Source organism: Oryctolagus cuniculus, chromosome 6 (assembly GCF_051225735.1).
Source record: "Oryctolagus cuniculus isolate XC-2025 breed Fujian yellow rabbit chromosome 6, ASM5122573v1, whole genome shotgun sequence".
NCBI classification, from domain to species: Eukaryota; Metazoa; Chordata; class Mammalia; order Lagomorpha; family Leporidae; genus Oryctolagus; species Oryctolagus cuniculus.
The window spans coordinates 165817972-165843529 of record NC_142872.1 but is presented as its reverse complement, the minus strand read 5'-3'; the positions used below and the strand labels follow the sequence as shown (position 1 = coordinate 165843529).

Sequence of the window (25558 nt, the reverse complement as noted above, 5' to 3'; positions counted from 1 at the left end):
AGTGACGATGCCCCCCTTCTCTGCAGAGGTCACCTGTGCAGCCTCTGACCAGCCCCGATGCAGTGACATGTCCCCCCCCCCCCTTCTCTGCAGAGGTCACCGTGTGCAGCCTCTGACCAGCCCTGATGCAGTGGCTGTCCCCCACCCTTCTCTGCAGAGGTCACCTGTGCAGCCTCTGACCAGCCCTGATGCAGTGACGATGCCCCCCTTCTCTGCAGAGGTCACCTGTGCAGCCTCTGACCAGCCCCGATGCAGTGACATGTCCCCCCCCCCCCCTTCTCTGCAGAGGTCACCTGTGCAGCCTCTGACCAGCCCCGATGCAGTGACATGTCCCCCCTTCTCTGCGGAGGTCACCTGTGCAGCCTCTGACCAGCCCTGATGCAGTGACATGTCCCCCTTCTCTGCAGAGGTCACCTGTGCAGCCTCTGACCAGCCCCGATGCAGTGGCTGTCCCCCCCCCTTCTCTGCAGAGGTCACCTGTGCAGCCTCTGACCAGCCCCGATGCAGTGGCTGTCCCCCCCTTCTCTGCAGAGGTCACCTGTGCAGCCTCTGCACCAGCCCTGATGCAGTGGCTGTCCCCCCATGCTGTCTGCAGACAAACCTCTTCTCCGAGGATTTACCATTCTGCACGGTGCTCCAGGCCCAAGGCCGCTTCCTCACTGGCCCTGCCTGAGGCTCTGCTCTTAGCTGTGTGTTTCTGATTCTGGATTCCTTTCTCTGAAGCGGTGTCCTGGCTTAACGTGGGTCTGGTTCCCCACAGCTGGACAATACAGAAAATGTTCATGGTGGAGAAACGTAGCTTCACTTGCCGGAGCCACAGACTTTCATTCCGTCTGCAGGTCCTGCGGCACCCCAGGAGGGATGGTGGCCTGGCCGGGGCCCGGGGCCGGGCGTGACGCATTCTCCCTCCTCTTTATGCCTCACGGCCTCTTCTGATTCAGGACTTTTCCTGGGACTTTTCTCTCTGACATCTTGAACGCTTCTCATCTTGTTTTTGAGCGTGTGCCAGAATTTTCCAGCTGGGTTGGTATCAGTCTCATTGTGCCTCTGCTCTGCCGTCACCATCAACATCACTATTGTTGTTATCATTGCAGAGAAACTGTACGGCGACTTCCTGAGCTGGAAGCTGGAAGAAACCCTCGCCCAGTTCCCCCTGCAGCCTGGGCAGGCGGCCACCTTCACTGTCACCATCAAAGCGAGCCTGGACTTCTCCTGCCAGGAGGGTCTCCTTCAGGACCTGAGTGACGGTAAGCAGCTCCCTTGTTTCTGAGAGCTCACCTGCTCCCAGGTGTGTGTGTAGCCAGTTCTCCATGGCGCCCGCCACCGGCCCTGTGACTCGCCCATCCGAGACCTCGCCCCGGCATTTTGTTAGCAGCGTGGCTTACTGCAGGCACATTATAGAGACAGTTTCTCAATTCCCACTCTTGACCGCCTTGTCCTGATGTGCTAGGAGGTCGTCCTAAGGGAGTGGAATGCTGTGATTTTTTTCCCCCAAGTGTACCTGCTGTGTCGGTGGGACACACGGTGGTGATGAAGGAGTTCTCCCATCTGGTGATGCCAGTAAGGAGATGGAGCCGGGGGCAGTGTGTATCTGCTGCAGCACCAGGCCTGGCCGCGTGGGGTTAGCTGTGTCAGGTTGTCACATGCTCTTCTGGAGGCCTTGGGGATGTGTTAGTCAGCTCAGGCTGCCATAACAAAACCCCACACCTGGCCTGGCCCGGCCCGACCACAGGCATTGGTTTTCTGACAGTTCTCAGCATTGCAATCTGACCCAGGTGCTAGCATGGTGGCTCCTGGTGAGGGCGGCCATCTGCTTGCTGTGTTCTCACGAGGTGGAGACAGATCAGCTCTCTGGGATTTCTTCCCTTTCCTTTTCTTTTCTTTTCTTTCTTTTTTTTTTTTTTTTTAAGATTTATTTATTTACTTGAAGGGCTGTTATGGGTGTGGTGAGGGAGACACACACAGGGACGTGTGTGCGTGCACACACACACACACACAAACACATAGAGAGGGAGAGAAGAAAGATCTTCCATCTCCTGGTTCACTCCCCAAATAGCCACAATGGCTGGGACTGTGCCTGGCAGAAGCCAGGAACCTTGAACTCCATCCAGGTCTCCACTGTGTGTGGCAGGTGACTTCACCCCTGTGCTGTAACACCAGCCCAGTGAGAACATTTCAGTCCTGTGTTGTAAGGACTTTGGAGTCCTCGTATACAGCGTGTGACTTTCGTCACCATGAACATGCTGCAAACGACAAACCCTCCTGTGGGTGTTTTGAGTCCGGGTATTCCTGGGTGCGCTGCAGCTCCCGTTCCTTGTCCGTTCACCTGCCAAGGGTCATTCTTGCGTTTCCATGGTCTTGGCTGTGGTGAGCCGTGCTGCAGTGGACATGTGAGTGCAGACATGGCTCTGCCATATACATATGTGTATTCGTGTATATACCACATCACACTCATACGTACATATTGCACACATCCACACATATACGTGTCACATACAGATATCGCACACATGTACACACGCACGTTACACCCATGTACATGTATACTTCATGCACATGTACATAAATCGGGATGTGGGCTGGCAGGGTCGTGGGAGAGTTTGAGTTGTCCCTCTCTGTGTGTTTGTGTGTGTGAGCTTTTAGGGACCCTCCATGCTCGTTTTCAACATGCTGTACTGACTGACGTTCCCATCAGAAGTGTGCCGGATCCCTGTTTCTCCACATTCTCACCTGCACCTGTAGCCTGGTCTTTTGGTAATAGCCAGTCTAGTGGAGTGACTTGATACTTATTGTGGTTTTATTTTTATTTATTTATTTTAAAGATTTATATGTTTATTTGAAAGTTAGAGTTACAGTGAGAGGGAGAGACAGAGCGAGGGCTCTGTCATCTGCTGGTTTGCTCCCCAGGTGGCCACAATGGCCAGAGCTGTGCCAGGCCAAAGCCGGGAGCCAGGAGCTTCATCTGGACGCAGGGGCCCAAACACTTGGGCCGTCCTCCACTGCTTCTCCCAGGTCATTAGCAGGGAGCTGGATCGGAAGTGGAGCGAGTGGGACAAAAACCAGTGCCCACGTGGGATGTCCGCGTCCCAGGTGGCAGCTTACCCGCCGTGCCACAGCCCTGGCCTCTCCGTTGTGATTTTGATTTGCATTTCTCTGATAATTGGCGATGGTTACTTGTATGTCTTCTTTCCAGAAACATCCATTCAGGGGCTGTTTGTTCTCTTGTTACTGATTCATTTGAGTTCTTTGTATTTAGATAGTAGCCCCTCACCTGATAAATGATTTCAGATATCCTCTCCCAGTGTGCGGGTCAGTTCTCTACTCTGTTACTTGTTTCCTTTGCTTGGAGAAGGATTTTCTTGTATGTGATCTCATATGTCTGTTTTTGCTTTTGTCGCCCACGCCTTTGGGATCACATGCAAGAAATTACTGCTCGGACCAATGCCATAGACCTTTCCCTCTGCTTTCCTCTAGTCGTTTTAGAGTTTTGGGTCTTATGATCAAAAATTTATTTATTTATTTATTTACTTATTGGGATATGTGTGTATGTATGTGTGAATGTGTGCATATATAGATATCAAGTCTCTAGCACAAACCACTATCACAGGCATTTAATTTTAATTTATTTTCATTTTATTTGGAAGGCAAAGGAGGCAGAGAGAGAGAAAGAGAAAGAGAGAGGGGAGAGGGATCTCCTATTTTCTAGTTCACTCCCACAATGCCCCCAGTGGCCCCAGGGCTGAAACTAGGAATCAGGAACTCAATCCAGGTCCCCGACATTGGTGGCAAGAACCCAGTTATTCGAGCCATCACCACTGCTTCCCAGGGTCTGCCCTGGCAGGAAGCTGGAGTCAGGAGCCGAGCCCTGACGTGTGACATGGGTGTCCTAAGCCCGAGGCCAGATGCCATCCTTTAGAAGGTGTGTGGCACAGGGCCCTGTCTCGTTCTGTCCTGTGTTCCCAGTGCTCTGGCCGTGACAGGCAAAGGGCTTTGTGTCTTGTGGCGTGGATCATGAGTGGGGCCTCTTTCGCCTGCTCCTCCCCGAGTGTGTGGGTTCTGGGTTGTGTTCCTGTTCTTTCTTGTAAGCATGTCCCCCTCAGAATTCCCCCAGCTTCTCTGGGGAGTTGTTCCAGATCTCAGAGTTCCGATCCGTGCGTGTGTGGCTCAGCTTCCTGCATGGCCATGTCACCTACTTTCCTGTAATAGGGAGCTTGTTGGGGTCTCTTCTACTCCACGTTGGGCAGCTGGGGCTGCTGGAACAGAGCGCCGCAGGACACATGGCTCAGGCAGCAGAAATTGCCTTCTCACGTCTGGAGACTGGGAAGGTCGGGACCACGGGGCTGGCAGAGTGGGATTCCCACTCACTGTGTCCTCACATGGAGGAGGCCGAGGGGAACTCTGGTGTTTCTACCTCTTCTTCTTCTTCTTTTTTTAAAGTTTATTTATTTATTTATTTGACAGGTAGAGTTACAGACAGTGAGAGGGAGAGACTGAGAGAAAGGTCTTCCTTCTGTTGGTTCACCCCCCAAATGGCCACTATGGCTGGAGCTACACTGATCCGAAGCCAGGAGCCAGGTGCTTCTTCCTGGTCTCCCATGCGGGTGCAGGGCCCAAGCACTTGGGCCATCTTCTACTGCCCTCTTGGGCCACAGCAGAGAGCTGGAACTGGAAGAGGAGCAATCGGGACTAGAACCTGGCACCCATATGGGATTCTGGTGCTGCAGGCGGAGGATTTACCAAGTCTGCCTGTGCGCTGTGCGCTGGCCCTCTACCTCTTCTTCTTCTTCTTCTTCTTCTTCTTTTTTTTTTTTTTTTTTTTTTTGACAGGCAGAGTGGATAGTGAGAGAGAGAAAGACAGAGAGAAAGGTCTTCCTTTTGGCCGTTGGTTCACCCTCCAATGGCCGCCACGGCTGGTGCGCTGCGGCCGGTGCACCACGCTGATCCGATGGCAGGAGCCAGGTGCTTCTCCTGGTCTCCCATGAGGGTGCAGGGCCCAAGCACTTGGGCCATCCTCCACTGCACTCCCTGGCCACAGCAGAGAGCTGGCCTGGAAGAGGGGCAACCGGGAAAGAATCCGGCACCCCGACCGGGACTAGAACCTGGTGTGCCGGTGTCGCTAGGTGGAGGATTAGCCTAGTGAGCCACTGTGCCGGCCTCTACCTCTTCTTATCAGGGAGAGACCCCACCCTCCTGAGCTTAGCCACCCCAGATACCTCCCAATGGCCTCGCCTCCTCAGCCCTCGCCTTGGGGTCCAGGGCCTCAGCACATGGATGTCAGAGGGACAGACAGTTCAGTCCATGGCAGCCTGCACAGAATTTGCTGTCTCTGCAGTGTCTGACGACCCATAGGGAAGTTCCTTTGTCTTGTGCTGGTGCTTAAGAAAACATTCTCTTCATGTCGTTCACAAGCAGGCTTAGCACTGGGCACGGTAGCAACGGAGGCAGTCGAGGGGCGTCTTAGCAGGCTTCAAGCATCAGATGCGGTGGGTTTCCTCGGTTTGTGCGGTGCTCTGTGCCGCGGCACTGCGTGCTCCTTTCAGTGGGCAGAGGGTAAACAGATCCCGAGTTCTCCATAAGGGAGTTGGGCAGATGCCTGTCCTGGGCAGGCTCGGCCGTCAGGCTCCCAGTGGGGATTGTCTGTGAGCAGCGGGGGCAGTGCCACCCATGTCGTGTCGTTTCCTGGGAACAGCATACAAGCTTCCCGTGGACATCTGAGCTGTGTGGGTTTTGGTGGCACCTTCAGTGTGTGACACTGACCTGCTTGGTGCTGTCGTTGCCTTGGCGTCTGTCACGGGAAAGGCTCCGGCGTTCCCTCTGCCATCCTAAGTGGAGAGCGAAGTGGCAGTTTGTGGCTCACATGTGGGAACACCTTCCTCTGTCTTTTGAAATGAAAGCAAATCAGAACTAGCATGCTGGATACCCTGTGGTTTGTAAGTGCTATGAGGGAGCCACGCACATACATGGGACAGGACATGGGTGTGTGATGCCCTCCTTGCTGATCATGGTTAACAGACGCCCAAGGCTGACTGCACAGGAGAAGGCAGGGCAGGCCAGTGTCATGGGGGAGCAAGGCGGACACTCAGGGCCCTTGGGGATTTTGGTCCAGGCTGTGAATTGTCACTGCAGTTCCACCTGTGCATTCACGAGGCCACTGTGAAGCCCTCGTCTAGGGACAGCTGCAGGCTCGGGGGCAGAGGCTCATCTGTGGCCTCCTGGGAGCAGGAGCTGACCCTGCAGTGGCTCTCAGCCTGCCCCTATCAGAAGCATCTAACTGGGGAGCACCTGTGGCCCCGTTTGCTCCTTGGCAAGCACTCACACGAACTCGGACTCCTGGAGTGAGGTGTTGCTGTTTGCAGCAGAGAGCAGGCTGCTGAATGCCGTGGGGGCACGGGGGAGTCCATGGTGCTGGGCGTCCTTAGTGCCCTCTCCCACCAACAAGTGCAGCAGAGAGCAGGCTGCTGGATGCCGTGGGGGCACGGGGGAGTCCATGGTGCTGGGCGTCCTTAGTGCCCTCTCCCACCAACAAGTGCAGCAGAGAGCAGGCTGCTGGATGCCGTGGGGGCACGGGGGAGTCCATGGTGCTGGGCGTCCTTAGTGCCCTCTCCCACCAACAAGTGCAGCAGAGAGCAGGCTGCTGGATGCCGTGGGGGCACGGGGGAGTCCATGGTGCTGGGCGTCCTTAGTGCCCTCTCCCACCAACAAGCGCAGCAGAGAGCAGGCTGCTGGATGCCGTGGGGGCACGGGGGAGTCCATGGTGCTGGGCGTCCTTAGTGCCCTCTCCCACCAACAAGCGCAGCAGAGAACAGGCTGCTGGATGCCGTGGGGGCACGGGGGAGTCCATGGTGCTGGGCGTCCTTAGTGCCGTGTGGGAGGCTGCGCTGGGCTCTTCCTGTGATTCCTGTCGCTCTCCACCAACTCTGTAAGGTAGATACTGGTATTTCAATCCCTGCTTGGTAGATAGAAGAGAGAGAACAATCCAGTGCTATGCACTGTCTTTTTTTTTTTTAAGATTAATTAATTTATTTGAAAGACAGAGTTATAGAGAGAGGTAGAGACAGAGAGAGAGAGAGGTCTTCCATCCACTGGTTCACTCCCCAGATGGCTGCAACGGCCAGAGCGGCGCTGATCTGAAGCCAGGAGCTTCTTCCTGGTTTCCCAGGTGGGTGCAGGGGCCCAAGGACTTGGGCCATCCTCCACTGCTTTCCCAGGCCACAGCAGAGAGCTGGATCTGAAGAGGAACTGCCGGGACTCGAACCGGCACCCATATGGGATGCCGGCGCTTCAGGCCAGGGCTTTAACCCACTGTGCCACAGCACCGGCCCACGCTGTCCCTAATCATATAAGTTCTTAGAAAAATAGAATGAAAATAAACTTATTTTGATGCATAAAGATGGAAATCCACAAATAGATTTTTTTCATAAAATTCTTTTTCCATGAACTTCCTGAAGACCCCTTGTACTCTGGATTAAAAGAAAAGGTTAAAGATATTTTTGGAACGATAGGAGAAATTTAATGTATGCTGTACAGGACCTGATATTGCTATTTAGTCACAGATATACTGAGTGTGATTATGAAAGTGAAATTATATCAGAATGTTTTTGTTCTTAGGAAACCTATGCAGGTGTAGTTACAGGTGCAAGATCATCATGTCTGCACTTAACTTTGATATAGTTCAGGAGACATAAAGACTGGGAATGTGAAGTAAAGTGAGTATTGAATTGTTCCAAAACAGTGGTTGTAGATAAATAGTTGATTGATGGCTATTTTTACTCTTTTTATGTAATTTAAAAACTTTTTTTTTTTTCATTTTATTTCGGCGGAGGGGGGGAGAGAGAGAGAGAGAGAGAGAGAGAGAGAAATCCTCCATCTTCTGGTCCATTCCCCAAATACCCACGACAGCTAGGGCTGGGTCAGGCCAAAGCCAGGAGTCTGGAACTGAAATCAGGTCTTGCCTGCGAGTGACAGGAACCCAAGCACTCGTGCCGCCATCTGCTGCCTCCCAGGGTGTGTGTTAGTGGAAGCAGGGTTGGAAGCAGTGTCCAGGGCTTGGACCAGGCACTCTGATGGGGGATGTGGGTGTCCCAGGTGATGGCTCAGCTGCTGCGCCACATTTCCCCCTCATTTCTATTGTATTTTTCATGTAGGTTTGGTATTTTTCAAAGTGAAAGACCGTGAGGAAATGATGGCTTTGCAGAGTGCTGCTGCAATCCATTATGTCTTGATTCTAAATGAATTCTCAGAAAGCAAATTATTTCCCTTGTCTTCAGATTCTCAAGTGAGATCTGTCTTCTTTCACACCGGCAGCCAGCCTGGGGGAGGGGGGAAAGCCTTTGTCCCCGAAGCTGGCATCTGCCGTCCCCAGGAGTCTGACCAGCACGCAGCAGTCTCTGACTCGTGGGAGGTTTTGTGTAAGACTGGAAATCAGGAACTGTGGTGAACGGTCTCAGGCTGTGGCCCTGCGTGATCCAGGCAAGCATCTGTGTGATTAGAGTGGGAACACCCAGTATCCACGGCAGTGTGTGTGGTCAGGGGCCCCCAGATGTAAGCAGGTGCAGGAAAGCCAGGGGCAGCAGTGCAGTTCGGACTCCGGTGTCCAGGTAGCCGGCACGCGCTCACGGTTAGCAAAGACCTGTGGATCACACAAGAAACACTTGGTCCTGGAGACGGCGAGGCATGAGCGAGGCGGTGAGGTTTGCTGGGCAGGGCATCTGTTAGAATGGATGGGCACCTCTCATACAGAATCTGAGAGTGCCTGTTTATCCAGACCGGGGAAAGCAGGTTACGTGGTTTCATGGACAGGACACACCTGACAGGCCAGGTGGGCGGCTCAGCAGTGCGCTGAGAGCTGAGCACGCAGTCTGCGTTCGGACTGGGTTTCTGAGGGAGCGGGGCCCAGTTCTTCCCGCCGTTTCTCCTTCCCCCAACCCTCTTCTTGTGCACAAAGGGTCTGCTGGCGGTGAAGCAGGTAAAATGCCTCCTAAGGTTTTATTCTCCAGTGTTATGAGACTGTGTAGCCCACCTGGCACTGGGCACAGGAGAGTCTCCTGGGGTGTCTTCGTGGGGGAGGGCTGGGACCACCTGTAGTTACTGGGATGCCGTCCGGCTTCCTGGTGTGAAGTACTGGGCTGCTTCCCAGTGTGCTTTCAGCGGGAGCTTTGCTTTGCTTGACGTCATGGCTGCAGGGGAGTCAGATACGTGCAGATCGGAACCGCTCAGAGGGGAGGGCTGGAACTTGGGAAGGAACTGGAGGGACAAGATAAAGCTTGCTTTCAGTGGTAGGCTTCAGTGAGTGTACCTAACAATACCTTAGGATACAAAGGAGATGAAGGGGAAAGGAAAGGAAGAATCAAGAGAGGAAAATGATTAAGGAGAAGAGCAGCACATGTAGAAAACAAGGAAAAAGACCTGGCACGCACATGTCATGTGCACACGATACATGTCACATGTAGTATACACACAAGATACACGCCATATGTACATACAGTATACATCACAGTACATACGGCACATGTTATATATACATAAGATACATGCCACATGCACATACGACATACGGCACATACACAAGACACACCATGTGCACACATACATGCATGTCATGTACATATGACACACATCATAAGTGCACACGACATGTTGTATGTTCATAAGATACATGCCTCATCCGCTGTGAGACACCGTGGAGGCAACCAGAGTACAGTAAAAATTAGTGTGAGAGAACTTTCTGAAACTTAAACTCCCTGGAACTGTGTTTCTTTTTTTTTTCCTTTCTTTCTTCCTTCCTTCCTTCCTTCCTTCCTTCCTTCCTTCCTTCCTTCCTTCCTTTCCAGACAGAGTGGACAGTGAGAGAGAGAGAGAGAGAGAAAGGTCTTCTTTGCCATTGGTTCACCCTCCAATGGCTGCGGCTGGCGCACCGCGCTGATCCGATGGCAGGAGCCAGGTGCTTCTCCTGGTCTCCCATGAGGGTGCAGGGCCCAAGCACTTGGGCCATCCTCCACTGCACTCCCTGGCCACAGCAGAGAGCTGGACTGGAAGAGGGGCAACCGGGACAGAATCCGGTGCCCCGACCGGGACTAGAACCCGGTGTGCCGGCGCCGCAAGGTGGAGGATTAGCCTAGTGAGCCACGGCGCCGGCCTGGAACTGTGTTTCTGATCTGGTCCTCTCTGTCCGAGAACAGTGACCCAGAGCGACTGAGACAGCCCAGGAGAATTCTCGGACCTGGAAACGGTCTTCTGGCTCTTTAGGGTGACTGCAGCGGTTGATGAAGTAGAGTCAGATTCTCCCTGGACCCTGGCAGCAGTGCTTCTTGGCAGAAGTCGGTAGAGGAGCAAAGCTGGGGCGCTCAGGCAGTGGGGGCGGAGGGCTTCCCAGCGCTGACTTTCCGGTTAGAGGCCTCAGACACGTTGTTGCCCACGCAGGGGCAAAGGGCTCTGTCCTCAGGATTCCTTCCCGAGGCTCCTGTGGGGTGGGGTGGGGGTGGCCGTCACCTCGCTGGAGAGGCAGTGTCCTCAGGATGCACACCGCTGCCTGTGGGGCGAGGACCGAGCGATGGTCAGAAGGGAGAGGGTGGCACGTCGTGGCCAGCACTGGGACAGTATCTGTACACGACGCTACTTTAAGAGGTGGGGCAGTGTGGGAAGACATAGGTAAAAGTGACTTTTAAACTGTGTTCTGTAATTATTTTGCTAGAGATAATGTTGGTATTGTATTGATATTCTGAAACTGTGGTTTCATGTGGAATGAAGTAACTCTTTAAGTTTGTGAGAATCCAGTTCTGTGATTTTAATACGGCCCTTGAGTAGGATTTTCATACGGGAGATGGGAGGTAACTGATGGAAGATACAAGAGGTTGAGTTAAAACCTTGTAGTCTAGAATTTGAATTAAAAATGCCAGTAAAGGGGCTGACATTGTGGCGTTGGTTCAAGTGCTGGCTACCTGCTTCTGACACAGCTCCCTTCTAATGCTTTTGGGAAGGCAGTGGACGATGGCCCAAGTACTAGGCTCTCTGCCAATCATGTGAGAGACCCTGGTGGAGTTCTGGGTTCCTCCTGGGCTCGGTCCTGGCTATTGTGGCAATTTGTGGATTGAACCAGTAGATGAAAGATCCCTTCTCTCTGTCTCTGTCACTCTGCCTTTCAAATACATAAAATATTGAAAAAAAAATCAGTGTGATGGAGTGAGTGTTTGGCACAGTGATTAAGATGCTGGTTAAGACACCTATATTCCATATCAGAGTTCCTGAGTTCAAGTCCTGGCTCCGCTCCCAGTTCCAGCTTTCTGCTAGCGCACAGCCTGGGGGGCAGCAGGTGATGGCTCAAACAGCTGGGTTCCATCTGCCCACACAGACTGCCTGCATTGAGTTTCTGGCTCCCAGCTTTGGCCTGGCCCACCTCTTGCTGTTGTGAGCATTTGGGGAGTGAACCTATGAGTGAGACTTCTCTCTGTCTCTCAAATAAATAAGTAGATATTTAAAAATAAAAAAAAAATCAGTAAGAAATCATTACCTATGGGGCCAGTGGTGTGGCATAGCGGGTAAAGCTGCCATCTGCAGTGCCGGCATCCCATATGGGCACCAGTTCAAGTCCTGGCTCCTCCACTTCCGATCCAGCTCTCTGCTATGGCCTGGGAAAGCAGTAGAGGATGGCCCAAGTGCTTGGGTCTCTGTAGCTGCATGGGAGACCCAGAAGTAGCTCCTGGCTCCTGGCTTTGGATTGGCCCAGGTCCGGGCATTGTGGCCATTTGGGGAGTGAACTGTGGATAGAAGATTTCTTTCTTTGCTTCTGCCTCTGCCTCTCTGTAACTTTGCCTTTCAAATAAATAAATATCTTTTTTAAAAGAGAAATTGTTAGCTATCTAAAGTTAAATCATCATTCTGTCATCTATTCATGATTCTGTCTTATCCATCCAGCCTTTCATCATTCTTTCTGTCCATCCACGCAGCTTTGCATTGTTCTGTTCATCCATCCAGTGTTCTTTCTATCCGTCCATCCATTCATCCATCCCATCATTCTTCTTTAAAATTTTTTAAAGATTTTATTTATTTGAGATGTAGAGTTACAAACAGTGAGAGGGAGAGACAGAGAGAGAGGTCTTCCTTCCATTAGTTCACTCTCCAGATGGCTCCAACGGCTGGAGCTGTGCTGATCCAAAGCCAGGAGCCAGGAGCTTCTTCCCAGTCTCCCATGTGGGTGCAGGGGCCCAAGCACTTTTGCCATCTTCCACTGCCCAGGCCACAGCAGCGAGGTGGACTGGAAGAAGGGCAGCCGGGACTGGAACCGGCACCCATATGGGATGCCAGCGCCACAGGGGGAGGATTAACCTACTGTGCCCCCCATCATTCCTTTTATTTGTGTATCCATCCGTCCATCCATCCAACCAACCAACCAACCAACCATCGTTCTTCTGTCTGTCTCCAAGCACTGCACCCTGCCAGACCCCAGATCCTAGCTAGCCCAGCGGCAGCGACCATTTCTGTGCCTCATGGTCTTGAAACACACTTCCCCCTCTGGAGAAGCCAGTGCTGCATGGAGAGAGGGCAGATTCTGGGTCTGGAGCAGGAACTGGAGAGCAGCGCGGTCCCAGAACGCCTGTCAGCCCGGTGACAAGGGTTACTAGAGAGCATGACGGCTGCAGAAAGGACAGCCTGCAGGGTCGCGCTGGTAACGTGCGTCGGGGCGGTGACTGTTTCAGCTGTGAGTTTCTAATTGCTCACTCCTGGAAACGATGGAGCCAGTTTGTTGTCTGGTAAATTATGAGTGATACTGTTACCTTTCTGGAGACAACCTGAGGGCTGACGGAGGGAATTGCATGTCACAGATGGAGCCCCGTGGTAGCAGAGCAGGGTGACGGGGTGGGAGTACCGTTGTCTACAGTCCCTCACAGGTCAGTGCGTGGGATGGCTAGCATGTGTCACCAGATAGGAAGCAGCCACACCTGCGGCTGCTCGGCCGGATTCTCACCCGATGCTGGTGGGTACCCTGGCTCCAGCTTCTGATTACGGGTACTGGGGGACAGGAAACAGGCAGTGCAGATGGGAGGCAGAGAGTTCAGGCTTCCCTGTGTGACTTTCCCGTTTAAAGGCCTCAGACACGTTGTGGCCCACGCAGGGACGAAGGGCTGTGTCCTCAGGATTCCTTCCCGAGGCTCCTGTGGGGTTGGGGCGGGGGTGGCCGGCACCTCGCTGGAGAGGCAGTGTCCTGAGCATGCGCTGTGGGCAGCAGTGCAGACGCCAGGAAGCTGGGCAGTCGGGCTGGCGTCCTCCCCGTGTAGTGCTGGGCAAGGGGAGGTCCTGGAGAGGGACCTGAAGCGATGCACCTGAGAAATGTGACGGTGGGCGAGCTTTTTTTTTTAAGATTTATTTTTTGAAAGGCAGAGTGTCAAAGAGAGGGGGAGAGAGGCAGAGATCCTCTGTCCGCTGGCTCACTCCCCCGATGGCCACATCAGCCAGGGCTGGGCCAGGCTGGAGCCAGGAGCCAGGAGCCAGGAGCTTCTTCTGGGTCTCCCACGTGAGTGCAGGGCCCTAGACGCTTGGGCCGTCTTCTGCTGCTTCCCCAGACCATTAGCAGGGAGCTGCACTGGAAGAGAGGCAGGCAGAGTTGAACCTCTGTCCATATGGGAGGATGGCAGTGGCCTAACCTCTGCGCTGTAGTGCTGGCCCCTGGGCGGCCTTACATTGTGTATCTTACACACACAGCAAAGGAGACGAGCGGGCCATCTATTCTTTGGAAGATTCTGACCTACAGGGTTGGTGTCTGCGTTAGTGGGTGGTGGATGGTACAGAAAAGCGAGGAAGTGGCTTCACAGAGTCAGGAGGGCACTCCCTGGAGGAGATGTGCTTGGGATGAGGCGGATTGAGGGCTCCTTGGAGGGCAGGGGATGTGCCTGAAAATTTCCACTTCTTGACCTGTGGGTGGTTTCCAGGGCAATTGTTTGTAATGAGTCATTAAGCAATGCGTTTGTTTTATGGAATGTTGTCAGTGGCTATATTTTATAAAATTTTTTAAAGATTTATTTATTTATTTGAAAGTCACAGGTACAGAGAGGGAGAAGGTGAGGCTGAGAAAGAGAAAGGTCATCCATCCACTGGTTCACAACAGCCAGAGCCGTGCCGATCTGAAGCCAGGAGCCAGGTGCTTCTTCCAGGTCTCTCTCACAGGAGCAGGGGCCCAAGGACTTGGGCCATCTTCTACTGCTTTCCCAGGTCATAGCAGAGAGCCGGATCAGAAGTGGAGCAGCTGGGACTTGAACTGGTGCCCGAATGGGGTGCTGGCACCACAGGCGGCAGCTTTACCCGCTATGCCACAGCACTGGCCCCAAAATGTTTTTTAAAATAACAAAAGTGAGCAGTGCCTTGGCAACACCACTTTTGCGGGGCAAACGGCTTTCTCACAGGACCAGATGGAACGCTACGTGTACCTGGGAAGTTTGTCTCCGTGGTGTTGTCTTAAAGGGCCCGTGAGGACGCTGTGCACGCCCTCTTTGTCTGCGGACCCGTCTGAGTGCAGGAGTGTTCTCAGCGTTCGATAAATGGGTGTTTTGATTTTATTGGGATTGATGCTTTGGATGCAAACCGCCTCCAGGGCGTGCTGCTTCTTGACAGTGCAATGGAAGCGTCACCTGCCTTTTGGCTTCCTTTTCAATTAATTTTTTTTAATGTGGTTTACTTTCTGGCTCTCAGTTTTGTAAGACAAATGTCAGCTTTCCCTGCTGACAGTTTCTGTTAGACCTGGTAATTCAATGTGGCATTTCAATTTCAATATGGGAAATAGTGATCCGTAAGTACTGCAGAGCAGGGCGAGACAGCTGATGTCATCGGGTCCGGTCGGCTTGGTTTACAAAGCAGGATCTCGAGTCTTGAGAAGGTGGAAGGATGTCTGGGGCTCTCGCTGCCCACGGTGCTGCCCCTGCTGCAGTCTGATCATTCCCTCATCCACCTTTCCCGCAGAGATCAGCAGAAAGTCACTTTTTTTTTTCATTGACTTATTAGAAAACTAGAGTTACAGAGAGTGAAGGAGACACACACACACAGAGATCTTCCATCTACGGGTATTCTCCCCAAATGGCTGTGTCAGGGCTGGGCCAGGCTGAAGCCAAGAGGCAGGAATTCCATCAGGGTCTCCCACCTGGGGGTCAGGGGTCCAGGTACTCAGGCCATCTTCTGTTGGCTTCCCTGGCGCACTAGCCGGGGACTGGATCAGAAGTGGAGCAGTTGGGAATCCAGCCAGCACCGGCATGGGATGCGGCGTGGCAGGCAGCAGCTCTGCCCACTCTGTCACACACCGGCCCCAGGAAATGATTTTCAGGGGCATCTTTGAGGTGCTTCTGGAGACACAGTTCTGGCCTGCTAAGAACCGAGATGTCGGTGTGGCTCTGTGGACAAATGGAGACCTCCATGACTCTGGGTGGGGACCTGATACCGGGACATGTGAGGTGTCTGCTCACCCCTGGCAGCTCGTGGTTGATCCCATCCTTCATGTCCTCTGCTGCTTTTTTCTTGAGAAGGTTCTGGTTGACTTTGATTTCATCTCGTGATGGTGGTGCCCTAGGGAACAGTGTACTTACTTTTGTCACAGGCAGCTCTCCGGCATGGAACGCTCACTCACTCAGGATCCGCGGCCCAGTGTGCGTTGTGGCACAGTGGGTTGTCACCACTTGGGAGGCCCGCATCCCATATTGGAGTGCATGGGGTTAAGTCCCACCCCTGCTTCCTGCTGTTACATCTGGGAAAGCAGCAGATGGTGGCTCAGATTCTTGGTCCCAGCCTCCCATGTGGGAGATCCAGAGTTCTAGGCTCTGGGCTCTTGGCTTTGGCTTGGCCCAGCCCTGGCTGTTGTGGCCATCTGGGGAGTAAACCAGCAAATGGAAGATCTTTCTCTCTGGGTTCAGTCCCTCTTTCTGTGTCATTTTGCTTTTCAAATAAATTAGTAAATAAATAAACTGCAGGAGGCCAGCGCCGTGGCTCACTAGGCCAATCCTCCACCTGTGGCGCTGGTACCCCAGGTTCTAGTCCCTGTCGGGGAGCCGGAATCTGTCCCGGTTGCCCCTCTTCCAGTCCAGCTCTCTGCTCTGGCCCGGGAGTGCAGTGGAGGATGGCCCAGGTGCTTGGGCCCTGCACCCCATGGGAGACCAGGAGAAGCACCTGGCTCCTGCCTTCGGATCAGCGCGGTGCGCCGGCCATGGTGCGCCGGCCGCGGCGGCCAATGGAGGGTGAACCAGCGGCAAAAAGGAAGACCTTTCTCTCTCTCTCTCTCTCTTTCTTTCTCTTTCTCTCTTTCTCTGTCCATTCTACCTGTCAATAAATAAATAAATAGATAAATAGATAAACAAACCGCAGGAAGTGTACGGAGGCTTGCATGCCTCGTTGGGCTGTAGTCAGGGTGTCCTGCTTTTCAAACCTTCCCCGCTCCTGCCCCCCTGCCCCCGCCAGAGACCTGCTTTCAAAACCAAGTGGGGGCCGTCGGGGAATATGTTCCTCCCCCTCCCGCCCACCTGGATGCCTTTGCGTGCTCCTTTGTTTGACTCTGGGGGAAGATGCACCCTCCTGTGGCTGCAGCTCTGGATCAGGCAGGCTCTCCCTCTGAGCTTTGGACCTGGCCTGTCTCCCCAGGCCCTGCCCATTGTCAGCCTGTATCAGACGGTCGGTCCTCGCTAACATGCAGATTCCTGGATCCACTCAGCTCTGCACGCTGGACGGGGGCCTGTGCACGCCCACTGCCCAACATTTCCCTGGCGTTCCTCTGCCCGCTGGGGTTCTGCAGTCTGATCCCGTCCTGTAGCAAAAGCGCTCAGTCGTGGTCCATTTCAAAAACCCGGACAGAACTGTGTCTTCCTGTGCAGCTGCTACTCATCTGTCCTCGGCAGCTGCAGCAGCCTGGCCTGGCCCCTCCCACCGGGATGCCCCCTGTCGGGGCTCTGTTTGCCAGGCTGGGTTCCTGGCTCTCCTCTCCTCTGTGTCCCAGCCTCTGTCACACCTGACACTTTGTCCTTATCCTTTCCTCTTCTGCCGCATTTCTCCCTGCGGAACGATTCTGCAAGCTCCAAAGCCGTGGTAACGACTCCGAAATCCTGCTTTCTTGTCCTGAATTCCACCCTGCATTTCTAGCCAGCTCCCTGACATCTGTACCTGGCAGGCCCCCAGGCACCTCCACCACCATCCGCAGGCCTCGAGCCTGCTTGAATCACGCTGTAATGCCCCCAGACGTGCTCCTCTTTCTGTGTTCTCTGCTGGCGAGTGCCGGCAGCTGGCCATCTGTCTGCCAGGACGGCCGTCGTTCCGGAACCCTCTGCTCCCACACGGCCAGCGCCCGTCAGCCCTGGCCGAGCCCTGCCTGCGGTCCACCTTCTGAGCGTCTTTCCCTCCGAGCAGCCTGGGAGCCTGGGTACTCTCCCGGTGACGAACCTTACCGTCCCGAGTCCATCTTCTGTTGTGTCTTAGTTGTTCTCAAACACAGATATGCTCCTGGCTTGGGCACCTAAGGGCCTGTGTGGCCGGGTCCCGACCTTCCTCCCTGCTGCTGCTGGAGTCCTCCAGGCCCCTTTAGCCGTCCCCAGGCCCTGCCTTGCATGCTCACTGCCAGCCCCAGGCACTCTGCCCTCCACACAGGGTATCTGCCGCCCTCTGCCTGCAGACCCCACTGTGGCCCCCACCCCCGTGTCCTCCCTTCCAGTGCTGCCCCAGTCTCTCCACACTGTTCCCTTCACTTCTTTCAAGAGAAGTGCTCAGTATAGGGTCAGCTCAGAGGCGATTCCCAGGAAATGTCCACCGAAGGAGGAGACGGAAGGCAAGTCCTGGAGCCCAGCTCAGTGTCCTGGACTTGACTTCAGTGGGCAGGGACGGCCGGGGTTGCCTTCTGAAGTCAAGGCCCTTGAGCGGAGCCTGACGAAGATGAGCTGGGCATCACAGGCGGCGACGGAGGCCGTGTGTCACCCTACATACAGATGAGGCTGGGCGGGCAGGGACGGAGGCTGCGTGTTGTCCTACATACAGATGAGGCTGGGCGGGCTGCTGGAGCAAGGGGCACCCTTGTCGGGGTGGAGGCTCAGAGGGCCAGGGCCCCCGCAGGCCGTTGGGCTTCACTGGGAAGATGCCGGGGAGCATCTGGGAGTACTTTATAGGAGGAGAGTGTTTGAGGGAGGGGAGAGGGGCCTGGAAGTGTCCTCTGAAATGCACTTGGCTGTGGCAGGTGGTATCAGCGTCCAAGGGCAAGGTGTGCAGGTCTTAACTAGCAGGTGCCAGGTGGGAGCCTGTACTGGCCTGGGCTCCCCTCCCCTGGTGGCTTGCACCTCCCCAAAGCATTCGGAGGGCTTGTGCAGAATTTAGGCCTGGGCCAGGCAGCTTGGCAAGCTCCTGCTAGCCTCTATTCTCACCGAGATAAAAATGGGCTCTCCCTTCCCTGAATTACCTCCTGTTAGCTAGAAGCTAAAGGCAGACTCTGCCCCTGAGAAGTTGGAATCAGCTCTGTTCTGTGTCCAGAATCAGAGACTAGTGTGAAAAGTCCCTGTCCTCGTGGCCCCTTCACAGTTCAGCCGCAGCGGGTGCTGGGGCTCCCAGCGTTCCCTGCATGTGAGGGCCGCCCCTCTGCAGGGCCTCTCCCACCACTGGAGTCTGAGGTTGACACAGTCGTTCAGCCCCTTGTCCTCGTGTGCTGCTCCCTTTGAAAATACCGATGTTTGAAATCCTCGGTCCTATTTTCCACAGAGCAGTGACTCATCCCGAGTTACTCACGAGGCAGGCAAAGGTGATTGGAATCATCATGCTGCCGTATTTCTTTTTGCTCTGCCGTTCCTAGATACTGAGTTTTTCACTGTCATACTTTTTTTTTTTTTCAGAAGACTAGGGGTTTTAATTCAAACTTACGTTTTTTCCTGAGGCTAGAGAACAGGAGTGATGGAGAGGGGGCATTGGCTGGGGGCTCCTCCACCCTGCCTGTGTGCTGGGCAGGGCCCAGGGCAGAGTGGCCTGTACCCTTTTGGTCCATCTCCCTGCAAGGCGTGGGTGCTGAGGGCAGTGCCCACACCTTCTCTGTCTTCTGACTCTCATCTCCGGGCCTGCAGGTGCCTCCCTGCTCCTCACTTCGGCTTTTCCTTCATTCTTCCCTTTCCTCTTCCCCTCAAGTAGGGAGCGGGAACCCTGAGGCACTACTCCCCCCACTTCTCCTGTTCCCGAGACCCCCTCTCCAGTGGCTTCAGGGGCAGATCCCTTCCTGCATCTCACTTCCCCGGGGTGGGTTCCTGGCTGCCGCCCCTCCCCCACCAGAGGTGGGTGCCTGCCCCGCCCTCCCAGGCGCTGGCCTTGGTTGGTCCTGTGGCTGAGACTTTTGATTGGCCTGCCTGGTGTTCGGTGGCTTCCCCTGCAAGTGCCTCTTGCCCTGGTCAGCATCTTGGTTTTCCCTGGGATTTCGGCTTTCTGAGCAGTCAGGGCAAGTTGGTTTCTCGCTTCCCCTCCTGTCGTAGGGCTGGGGCCACTGCTTCCTCCAGCTCCGCCTCTTGCCGCTGCATTCGCTAGTCCAGGGCTTCAGTTCTGAGCGAGACCTGCGCTCATCTTCGCAGTGCGCCGGCCGTCATGCTGTAGCCCGCTCTGTTTTGCGTTCAGTGGGCTATCTCCTTTGCTCTGAAGGAAGGTGAATGACGCACCGGACAGCTGCCCGTCGCTATATTTAGCTGCACCACCTACCCGCCTTCTGACTCACAGACAGTAATCTCACAGCACGGCGGCTGAGCGGGGGAAAGGTCGGCCGGCTCCCACGTCTCCAGAGACCTCTCTGAGTGCCGGGGCTTTCTTCATGACACCCCCAGACTTCTGTCTGCTGGCCTGTGACGTGCACTGCCCCCCAGCACTGTCAGCCCTGCAGGTGGGAGGGTTGATTCCGCTCTTTGATTTAAATGAAGCTTGGAAAATGACTTCCTGAACCCCCAGGACCGAACGAACGCCCAGGTGTTCGTCATTCATCAGCAACAGGTGATCTTATTGCAAGCAGCCAGAGCTGGAGTCTCCTGGACCATTGATCTCATGTTCTCATCATGGCCTTTTCCAGCCAAGCTGGTGGTGACTCACCGTGAGACAGAGTAGGAAGGCGTTGGGCAGAGAGGATTGAAGAGCGTTTCTGTCTGCAGAGAGGGACAGTGGTTTCCGTGGACCCCTGCGGGTTGCTTCCCTGTTAGCTCACGGGGGAGCCATGGCCGAGGCCTGTCTGTCTCGTCGTCTGTGTGTTTCTAGCTCTTCCTCCGTGCCTGTCCTCACCTCTGTGACTCATGCCCTTGTCACGTCTCATCCTTAGTGTTTTTGCAGTCTTCTGCTTGCTCTCCCAGCTGCTGGTTCTGCCCCTTCCCCACAGCCTCCACATTGCCACCCGTCATCCACTCCCTGCGGCCGCCTGCCACCCTCAGCGTGGAGTCACCAGCACGGCCGTGCCCTCACTGTCCTTGAGCCTTGTTGCCCGCCCTTCTCCTTCATGGAGCTCATATTCCAGAAACGTGCACATTAGTGGACAAGTGAATTAAAAGATGCATTTATTTTGGTGCGAAAAAAGAGAAGTCTTTGAGATCCATCTATGTAGGAGGTTTTCTAAAAGTTCATGGAAAAATGTGTTTTATGAAAAACTATGCATGGATTTAAAATTTTTGGGGGACATCAAAATAGATGATTTTTTTAAAGATTTATTTTATTTATTTATTTGAAAGTCAGTTACAGAGAGGGAGAGAGAGAGAGAGAGCGAGCGAGTGAGGGAGGAAGGGAGGGAAGGAGAGGGAGGGGTCTTTTATCCTATGGTTCACTCTCCAGATGGCAATGGCCGGAACTGTGCCAGTCTGAAGCCAGGAGACAGGAGCTTCCTCCAGGTCTCCGATACAGGTGCAGGGGCCTAAGGACTTGGGCCATCTTCCACTGCTTTCCCAGGCCATAGCAGAGAGCTGGAGCAGAATTGGAGCTGTGGCTGGCTGGTGAGGCCGCTGCCTGCAGTGCCGGCATCCTGTGGGCACCGGTTCAAGTCCTGGCTGCTCCACTTCCGATCCAGCTCTCTGCTATGGCCTGGGAAAGCAGTGGAAGATGGCCTGGGTCTTTGGGCCCCTGTACCCGCGTAGGGGATCTGGAGGAGGCTGCTGGCTCCTGGCTTTGGATCAGCTCAGCTCTGGCCCGTTGCAGCCAACTGGGGAGTGAGCCAGCAGATAGAAGACATTTCTTTCTCTCTCTGCCTTTCCTTCTCTCTGTGTCTCTGTATGTAACTCTGACTTTCAAATAAACAAATAAATCTATATATATAAAAAAAGAAGTGGAGCAGCTGGGACTCGAACCGACGCCCATATAGGATATCAGCACTGCAAGTGGCGGCTTTACCCACTACGCCGCAGCACCGGTCCCTAGACTGATCTTTTTTTTTTTTTTTAATATTTATTTTATTTATTTGAAAGATAGAGTTACAAAGTGAAGTAGAGCCGGGGGTGGGGTGTCTTCCATCCGCTGGTTCACTTCCTAAATGACTGCAATGGTCAGAGCTTAGCTGATCTGAAGCCAGGAGCCAGGAGCTTCTTCTGGGTCTCCCGCACAGTTGCAGGGGCCCAAGGACTTGGGCCATCTTCTATTGCTTTCCCAGGCCATAGCAGAGAGCTGATTGGGAAGTGGAGCAGCCAGGAGTCATATGGGATGCCAGTGTTGCAGGCCGCGACTTTAACCCACTGCGCCACAGCACTGGCCCGTAGACCGATCTTTCAATTCCACTTTTCTAGCAACTGCTGAAGTCTCCTCTGTTGAATTCCTCGCATTGCTCTAGTGTGCACTCACCCGTGTGCTGCCCATGAGTCTCTAGGCTTTCGCCTGGGGGCCGCCAGCCCCGTGAGCTCACTGCCCTGAGGGTCTACGGCACCTTGCCCGACCCGAGGTGCCGAGCACCTGCCGCTGGTCCTCCTGGGAAGCTCTTGCTCATTCTCCCCCTCTCAGGCTCGGTGCTTCCCGATGCTGCTTCCAGGTGATGGCTCTGGGGCTTCCTGGATGTCCTTGCCCTATGATCTTCTGTTCCAATTTAGAAACCAGTGTGTCCAGTTCCTCGGGGTAGCCCGTCACAGAGATTGGGGCTCCGTCCAGTCTAGGGAGTACTTTGAGGAAAAAGTGCTGCTTTTTTGATACTTAGCCCTTCCAGGGGACCCTGGACCCAGTCCCTGTTGCCTAACAGAGGACAGCTGCACAACACATCTGTTCAGTCTTTTATCCCCTTCTTTGTCTTAAAAATGGCAAGTGTGGGGCGTGTCTGTGGCACAGTGGATTAGGCTGGTGCAGGACGCCTGCATCCCACACTGGAGCGCTGGTTTGAGTTCTGGCTGCTCCACTTCTGATCCACTTTCCTGCTAATGCACCTGGGAGGCAGCAGATGCTCGGGCTCCTCCCGCCCCTGTGGGAGACCCGGGTGGATCCTGGCTTTGGGGTGGCCCAGCTTCGCTGTTGCAGGCCTTTGAAGAGTGAACCAGCAGATGGCAGATGTACCACTATTCCCCACCCCCGCCCTGCCCTGTCACTCTGCTTTTCAAGTAGATGAAAACAAAGAAATAAAAGTGACATCCCTATTCGCTCATATTTTTGTCAGCTAGCAGTAGGGATCAGCGACGCATCTCCTCCCCGACGCAGGGGCTCTGCTCTGTGCTGTTTGTTCTCTCTTGTTGCTGGATTGTGTGCAGTTGTGCGAGAATAGCACTGTGTATGCCACTTGTGGTAGACATCCGGTTGTCTTCAGTTTCTCACTCTTAGGGACGGTGCTGACATGTTCAGTCTCCCCAGTTTCTCACCGTCAGGGACGGTGCCGCCGTGTTCAGTCTCCCCAGTTTCTCACCGTCAGGGACGGTGCCGCCGTGTTCAGTCTCCCCAGTTTCTCACCGTCAGGGACGGTGCCGCCGTGTTCAGTCTCCCCAGTTTCTCACCGTCAGGGACGGTGCCGCTGTGTTCAATCTCACCAGTTTCTCAGCGTCAGGGATGGTGCCGCCGTGTTCAGTCTCCACGTGCACTTGGTGGACATGGCCCATGCTTCTGCTGACTTTCACGGAGCCAGAGCCGCACACCTTCTCAGAGTGGTCACGGTGAGTGCCGCTCACACAGCGACGTGTGCAAGCTCTCTCTTGCCCCAGCTCCTCACCACCCCAGGTGCTGCCAGGCTTTTTTTTTTTTTTTTTTTAAGATTTATTTATTTATTTGAAAGAGTTACACAGAGGGAGAAGGAGAGGCAGAGAGAGAGAGAGAGAGAGAGAGAGAGGTCTTCCATCCGCTGGTTTACTCCCCAAATGGCTGCAACAGCCGGAGCTGGGCCAATCTGAAGCCAGAAGCGGGGTACAGGGGCTCAAGGACTTGGGCCATCTTCTACTACTTTCCCAGGCTGTAGCAGAGAGCTGGATTGGAAGTGGAGCATCCGGGTCTCGAACTGTTACCCATATGGGATGCTGGCACTGCAGGCGGTGGCTTTACCTGCTATGCCACAGCGCTGGTCCCGTGCCAGGCTTTGAACTTACAGTGTTCTACACCAGGCGTGGCTGAGCCTTCCCGGGGTTCTGATGAGCTTTGTCCAAGTAATTAATGCTGCTGCAGCCTTCCTCTGCTTATTTAGGGTCATGTTCACCCTTGTAGGAGTGTCTCACAGTATTTCTTTTCATGGGGCTTTGCAGCTCCTCTTTGTTAATCTCTTATTGGAGAACTGTGCATATTTTGGACATAGTCCACTGTCAACAGTGACAACTGCCAATACCTTCTTACAGTAAGGCAAAGCCTTTTAATCTCTTACTGTTGTTTTCTGAGAGCACAATTTGTCAATTTTATTGTCATTCTTTTCATTTTGCTTAGTGCTAATTTTTGTTTGGGAAGACTTTACCTACGTTGCAGTCATGGGAATATCACTTTATGTTTTCTGCTAGAGATTTGGCTGTTTTAGTTTTTGCATTTAGGCTCGTGAGCCCTCTTGAATCAGTTTCTGCGTGCAGTGCGTTCTCACAAGTACTTGTTGAACAGGAATGGGCACGGCAGCATATTAGGCATCGAGTCAGGCAGCTTCAGGGTAAGGAAGCACTGGTAGTACTGCTGTGCTCTGATCGGGGGACAGGCCTCACCGTGTCCAGTGCAGTGTCCAGTGTGGTGCCGTCCAGCTGAGCTCTCCGCGCTGGCTGAACTGACCTGTCCTGTGCCCTCCACTGTAGGGACCAGGAGCTGTGTGCCCTTAGTCACTTTTCAAGTGGGCAGGGCTCTCAAAGAGTGATAGTCACTGTACCTTGACGGTGATGACCGTGAGTACCCACGCTCTCCAGTGGTCCCTGTGTTAGACCACACAGGCCTAGTGGGAGAAACCAGCAGGTTCGCAGAGAAGTGAGAGGTTGTGACTTTGCTGATGGGCGGCCCAAAGGCACATGGTGCCATGTGTGTTTAAGGAGGATTTGACCCAGGTCTGCAGCTCTGGGGAGATTTTCCTGTGGAAGTGATGTTGAAGGAAAATCTACAGAATAACTAGCACGACACTGGGTCGAAGAGCATGGGGTGGAAGAGGCAATGTTGCTGCATGTGGCAAGAAAGGACAAAGTGGGCTCAGGGACCTGTCACCTTTCAGAAATGCGTGTGTGTGTGTGTGTGTGTGTGTGTGGCGGGGGAGAGGGAGGGGTGTGGCAAGAAAGGACAAAGTGGGCTCAGGGACCTGTCACCTTTGAGAAATGTGTGTGTGTGTGTGTGTGTGTGTGTGTGTGTGAGAGAGGCGGGGGGAGGTGGAAGGGGAGAGGGAAGGGAGAGGGAGGGGTGAGGCAAGGGAGACGGAGGCGGGGGAAGGGTCACAGAGAGAGAGAGAGAGAGAGAGAGAGATGAGGGAGAGAGAAAACTCTTAAGGTTAGTCCTTAAGAGATTTGGGCCATCGGGTTTTTTTTTTTTTTTTTTTTTAAACAGGCAGAGTGGACAGAGAGAGAGACAGAGAGAAAGGTCTTCCTTTGCCGTTGGTTCACCCTCCAATGGCCGCCACGGCCAGCATGCTGAGGCCGGCGCACCGCGCTGATCCGAAGCCAGGAGCCAGGTGCTTCTCCTGGTCTCCCGTGGGGTGCAGGGCCCAAGCACTTGGGCCATCCTCCACTGCACTCCTGTGCCACAGCAGAGAGCTGGCCTGGAAGAGAGGCAACCGGGACAGAATCCAGCACCCCGACCAGGACTAGAACCCGGTATGCCGGCGCTGCTAGGCGGAGGATTAGCCTAGTGAGCCACGGCGCTGGCCTGGGCCATAGGTTTTAAAACTAATTTGTGGGGAAGTCAGGTTTGGAATCCGTGTCCGACTGTGAAGCTGTGAGCGTTGCTGCGCGATGGCTTGGCTGGGCGCTCCATGAAGAAGTAAGGAGGCCCCCTCCGGGGAGGGACGCGCAGAGCCCTGGGTCTAGAAGGGGCACGAGCAGACGTCACGCCTTGGCTCAGGACACCTGTCTTCCCTCTGTGTTGCCTTTTGAGAAAGGCATTCACTGTACTTCAAACTCAAGCTGGGAGTTCTCTGGTTCCGTTTCCCTGATTTCTATCCTAAAGTAGCCGATGCTAATTGAGCTCTTTCCGTGGCTGTTTCTGGAGAATT

The 25558-nt window shown here is 54.1% G+C and overlaps 1 protein-coding gene across 4 annotated transcripts in view; it reads left to right on the top strand.

The window, feature by feature from the left end:
- The window catches only part of TRAPPC9 (trafficking protein particle complex subunit 9), a 564887-nt gene that overhangs the window by 169277 nt on the left and 370052 nt on the right, over positions 1 to 25558 (top strand). For all 4 annotated transcript variants that reach the window (XM_070075538.2, XM_089335766.1, XM_089335765.1 and 1 more), the window contains one exon: positions 1095 to 1247. In XM_070075538.2, coding sequence (XP_069931639.2) covers positions 1095 to 1247 — 153 coding nt within the window. The remainder of the gene's footprint in view (positions 1 to 1094; positions 1248 to 25558) is intronic.